At 34.3% G+C, this 6,230-nt stretch overlaps 1 protein-coding gene across 1 annotated transcript; it reads left to right on the top strand.

Moving 5' to 3' along the window:
* The first annotated feature begins 580 nt into the window (after positions 1-580).
* Positions 581-2,098, top strand: LOC144711071 (protein PLANT CADMIUM RESISTANCE 2-like). The gene is made up of 4 exons (XM_078584994.1): positions 581-738; positions 902-973; positions 1,388-1,600; positions 1,913-2,098. Exons 1-4 carry the CDS (start codon positions 618-620, stop codon positions 1,990-1,992), a joined length of 486 nt encoding a protein of 161 aa, XP_078441120.1. The 5' UTR covers positions 581-617; the 3' UTR covers positions 1,993-2,098.
* The last annotated feature ends 4,132 nt before the right edge of the window (positions 2,099-6,230 follow it).

Below are 6,230 nucleotides of genomic sequence, written 5' to 3'. Positions count from 1 at the left end.
TTCAGTATAGATGTGATGTACCCATATGTGTGTACATTTTTTGAGAGAGAGGGGATATATATATATATATATATATGAAAATGTACATATATGTATATATATATGTGTGTGTGTGTGTGTGTGTGTGTATTCACAGAGCGAAAGAGAAGATGAGAGAGTGAGATAGAGTGAGAGAGAGATAGAGAGAAGTTGAAAGAGTCAGATTCAGGGGGTTAACTTCGGTTCAATAAAAATCCAGGTGCTGACTTGGGGTACGCTGCTGATTAATATAAAACAAGGAACCCTCAAATCCAAATAGAATTCCCTGTAGTTTCTTCAAAGAATCTACTGCTTATTTAAAGAAGAAAAAGCTGAACAAAATATTTTTATGGATTTTGCCGTGAAAAAGCCTCAATTGTAATCATAAGGCTACCAAACTTGAATAATACGAGCTGCAAGGCAACGGTGGGCGAGACTAAACGAAACCCAGTGCATGCCATCACTTTCCTGAAGATCACAACGAAGTCTCTGTTACAAACGTGACGATTACGACAACAAGCGCTCTCTTCCTTGTAAATACCCTTCATTCTCAAATCATTGAATAGATACAACAAAAAAACAGTATTATTTCTTCTTCCATGGCTTATCCTGCGAGCAAGGCTGAAGCTTATCCGCCCCCTCCGTTGGCACAAACTCAGGCCGTTCCCAAAGGAAGGTGGACAACCGGGCTTTGGGACTGCACTGACGACGTGGGCAACTGTAAGTTCTTTCCTTCTTTCTTCTTTCTTTCTTTCTTTTGTATGTTTCCAGATAAGTTTAACATACTCTGTTTGGTTTGAAGGACAAGTTTATAAGTGAATTGTATCTCAAGCGATGAAAGTACTCTAATTTACGCGATAATCTTGTTTTGGTCTCGTTTCAGGTTGCATCACCTGTTGGTGCCCATGCATCACTTTCGGTCAAATTGCCGAGATCCTCGACCGCGGTTCGACTTGTAAGTCCGCTTGTTTATCTTGAGATAGATAGATAGATAGATAGATAGATAGATAGATAGATAGATAGATAGATAGATAGATAGATAGATAGATAGATAGATAGATAGATAGATAGATAGATAGATAGATAGACAGACAGAGAGACAGACAGACAGACAGACAGACAGACAGACAGACAGACAGACAGACAGACAGACAGACAGACAGACAGACAGACAGACAGACAGACAGACAGATAGATAGATAGATAGATAGATAGATAGATAGATAGATAGACAGACAGATAGATAGATAGAGAGACAGACAGATAGATAGACAGACAGACAGATAGATAGAGGGATAGACAGATAGAGAGATAGATAGAGAGATAGACAGATAGATAAATCCCACCACTAATATTCAGTATTTTCTAGCCTGCGGAGCTAGCGGAGCTCTGTACGCGTTAATAGCAGCAGTGACCGGATGCGCATGTATATATTCATGCTTCTACCGTAAACGGCTGAGGTTTCAATACGATCTACCGGAGCAGCCCTGCGCAGATTTCTTCGTCCACTGCTTCTGTGAAGTCTGCTCTCTCTGCCAAGCTTACCGCGAGCTCAAGAACCGTGGTTTCGATCTTGATATTGGTCAGTCATATTCCACTTATTTCTTCTCCTTATTATCTGCTAAAAAATTCATCCTTGTCTCTCTGCCATTCGTTCGTCATCTTCTTATTCTCAATCTCAGCCAATGAAGTTATATCGAATGAACACAGTAGTTTCATTTTGATTTCCTCTCTCAACTTGTATTGCTTTGATGCATGAAGAGAATTATCAACACTTTCATTATGTGGAATTACTGATTGCTGAAAGATCTACTCGCAGGATGTAGAATATAATAGTAAAGCGGATAATTTGTTTTAGTTTCTGATGATTTTGGTATATTAAATCTACTTGCAGGATGGTACGCAAATGTAGAGAGGCAGACAGAGGGGGTCATGACACTTGCCCCAGTGACTGCCGGCATGACACGATATTGAGTTATCAGCCTGTTATTAAGTAATGTTCTACTGTGTGTCTTAGTAGTTTTGCAGACTAAGCTTCAGTTAAATAAAGAGTGCACCATGTCCAAGTTGGTTTTCCTCTTGATTTGTTTTAAGTGGTGAAGTTAGCTTGTGATTGATCTGCTGTACATGTGATTGTTTTAGAGTTTTAGCCAGAATTTACCATGCGGTCATAACTAGTCAAAGACGATCCAGGAGAAGAATGTTTTGTACATGTGTGAATCACCTGTTGGGTAATTTCCATGCAACACTTCCATACTTGAGCAATGTCATTCGTTGAATTGGTTTATGTGATCATCGTTTGGGTTTAGCCATGACTAGTGTGACGAAAGCTTCCTTGGTTGAAAAGTCATAAATATTTATAGCATTATTTTTTGCCTATACAGTAATTATATGCAATATTCTGTTAACATATATGTGTATACATTGTCAAAGAGGAATTCTTGGATTAATTTCTTAAAGACAGACAATTGTCTAAATCCATAAAAATGTATGTTACTAACTTATCATTTGTGGATCCCATTCAATGTGATTCTTTATCATAATGGGGTAATTAAAATACTTATAAATGAGTTTGGTGATTAACTTTGTATAAGTAGAAGTGAAGTCTATCTTAAGTTTAACTAATGGACCTCTTTAAGATATATGACAATGGGTTCAATCTTTTTCCTTGAATAAGTGCTAGGTACCTGGATCATAAGGTTGTTGACATTTATCCTAGAAAACCATTATACAAGTGAGCTCCAAAAAGTTACACTAGAGAAAGATGCAGGAAAGAGTTTGGAGAAAGGACAGGACATGATTTTTGTTGAATTATTTGGCATTGTATTCAATATGTATCATTTTTTAAAATTCAAAACATATGTTTCTAACATTTTATGAATTGGTATCTATTTTTGAATTATTTAATGGATTTTTACTTTCCGGTCTTCTGAAATCGGAGGAATAAAAATACAAATCATGATATCTGATGATCCAGACAATTTTAAGCTGAAATTTTGAGCATAGCTTTCTTTTTCTCGCCTCTTCCCATCCATATGGTTGTATTTATAAATAGAGGCTCGTATTTTTGTAAAAACTATCTTTAAGCTCACATCTTTCTACAGAGGAAGATTGTGAGAAAGTGAAGTTTTAAAGGTCCATTAAGTATGTTATTGGTGTTTTGAGTTCTTGGGGAAGATCAACAGAGAAGTGGAGAGGTTGATCTTCATCAGGAAAATGCATTGATCCTGGTAGAACATAGGGATCTAAGGTTAGTCTCGCTCCTTTCATTGGTTTCTCTCTTTCACATTCCTTTAGTTAGATCTCACAACCACCTATCCATTTTTCCATCACATCCATAGTTAGATAATTATCATTTCTTCTTCCACCATTCTGTTTCTCCATCATCCATCCACATCCACTCACTCATTTCATCCTCATATCTTCTTATTCAACTTCTACATCCATCGTCAGTTCACATCTTCATTTATCTCACTCCCTCCTTTAAATTTGATCTATCCACGTCCTCCAACCTATTCCTCATATTATTATTCATATCATATTTATTACACAACTATTATCACCCTCTCACCACCTCTTATTCATCAAATCACAACCCCTATTTTATACATATCTCCTCTCATCCCTCTCGAATCATCAAGTAAAGAGTATCAAACCCTAATATCCATTCCCTGTGGAGACAACCCTTGGTCATCACTTAGTATTCAAAAATTTTTATGAGTAAAGATTTATAAATTATTATATATCAACCCAAAATCAACAACAAATTAACACCCTAAACTTGAGTTCATCACTTCACACACAACCACTCATTTGTAAGTATAAAATTGATCCCTCTCGACCAGTCTCACTGATTCATGTCATCATGCACTACAAAGGTGCCATTGAAGGTAACTTAATTTAATTTAATTATTATTTAACATTGGAAATTTTGATAAATTAGGTTATATAGGGATTTTAATTTCTCATTATTCTAGAGTTATATTTTAATCTCCACAAATTTAATTGAACTTGATTAAACTTAATCCCTGAAAAATATATGAAATCCTTCAAAATTATTATATTTAAGTTGAGCCACTTATTCAGAATTTACTATATTTCTTCTTGTAACAAAAATTATAAATATTTTTATATGAATAATAATCCTCATATTAAAAAAGTAACCACTATTTCTAGTTTATCACTATTAGAGAAGATTTCTTTGACAAGACAAATCTTGGGAGTATCAAGGTGATGAGGGACTATAGATTCTTAGTTATCAAGGACAAAAAGATTACATAAGATATTCATCATATTCCTTGTATCTTCTAGAGTACTGCATAGCTTGGGATCATGGGCTCAAAAGCAACTTATTAATTTAGTTAAATCAATCCTTAATGACTTAATCTATATATTTATATATTATTAATTATGGTATCCACTAAAATATATTGGTCCACTATAGTCATCAACAAGACTAATGCATGCGCCTAGAGGATCACACACAAATGATTTTTTAGACGTCAGAAATTCACCCAGGCCAGAACTCTTCATGTTCCTTTCCCTCTTCTCCCTTCTCCCCTTGGCTTCATCCACACTCAATTTGATTAGAACATTATAATAATGGCAATATATTGACCACCTGAGATCATAAAGATAAATAATGAGATTTAGCGCGCCAAGGACCACATGGATGCATCTAGAGGCTCACACATGAACGACTCAACAGTTCTTACACAATGAAGTGATAGATTGCATATTATATCTATTAAGGTTATTAGGATTATGTCTTAAGTTTTCCATTATGTGAATCATTTAATTTTATACTCAATCACAACCACAAAATCCAAAAGGCATTATCATTAGTACTCATGCATCATTTAATCTTCGTGGACTTCTTGTCGCATCCAAGCTAAGAGTATTTGGATTACCATCAGTGGGAACTTATAGCTCATAGTCAAACATATAACCATCCATCCACAAGATGCCCTTGGTGTCTCAAGCCTAAGGACAACTTGTAAAACTTTGACATGAATAGACCTCATTAACAATAACATATAAAACCATCCAGGGATCCGTATGGATCAATTCCGTAAAGTTTTTTCATAAAAATTACCTATTATATATCATTGCTTATGGACATACGATCCAACATGATCATCATTTGAGTTTACCTGGATAGTACAATTCCATACGGATATTTTGATGGTCTTCAATAGTATCAAGTTTCAGAAGACAATACCATTATTCATCTACAATTTTGTTTTGAATAAGAATATCAAGAACTTGTTTAAAGACTATTATTCGTTGTTTTAAGATATCATCATAATTCAATTTGCCATCGCAGGTATTCAAGGACTTTATTATTGACATTACATTAGAATAATAATGAAGAAGAATTTATTTCAATGAACATAGTCAAGATAGAGGATTATGAGTGGCTTATAGGTCACATAAATCCATACCTATTATATTATGACTAAACCCCCGTAGATGTGGCCTGTAAAATTTAACTCTAAATCATATGGTTCGCTCCTTCTAAGAGATACTTAGGGCTTTCTCAGTTAAATAAATCATTCACTAGTTAATACATTCATATCTCTAGGACCATAAGAAATTGAAGGGGATTTTATGAGGTTTCTCTGGTATTGTCTCTTATTTTTTATTATGTGTTTTCTGTAATGATAATCACATATAGAAAGAAAATTAATATTTCAAAAAGATACTAGTTACTTTAGTAATAACATGCATATCTAGTTGTAAAGAAATTCAGAAAATTAGGATCCTAAGATGTGGTAATAAGAGGGATAGGTAAGGATCATAATATCATAAATATAAATTTATTTAAAGTATGGTGTATAGAATGTTAGTTATAGGTTATAATGATTGAAAATATGTATGGCCTCCAAGTCAATCGCACATTCCATTTTTTGCTTAATATTTAGTAATATAATATATTCATTATAATGCACGTGAGATGCTTATAATTCAGACCCATGAATAAATACAATGACTAAGTAAATTAAGATGAAATCGTAATAAGGTGATCACTAGTCTTTAAACATGTGTTCCAAACATCCCTTTTTGAGGGATACTTGATAAGAACATTAAAATATCCAGATAGAATAGCACTTTCTAGTGCCACTCATATGATCAGTATGGTCGATCCCATAGCCACTAATACGGATATATTAAGGGTGTATAATGGGTGTTATTTGGAAAAAGAGTTCAAT

This window comes from Wolffia australiana, chromosome 13 (genome assembly GCF_029677425.1).
Source record: "Wolffia australiana isolate 7733 chromosome 13, ASM2967742v1".
NCBI lineage: Eukaryota > Viridiplantae > Streptophyta > Magnoliopsida > Alismatales > Araceae > Wolffia > Wolffia australiana.
The sequence above is the reverse complement of the archived record's forward strand: the minus strand, read 5'-3'. Positions and strand labels throughout refer to the sequence as shown.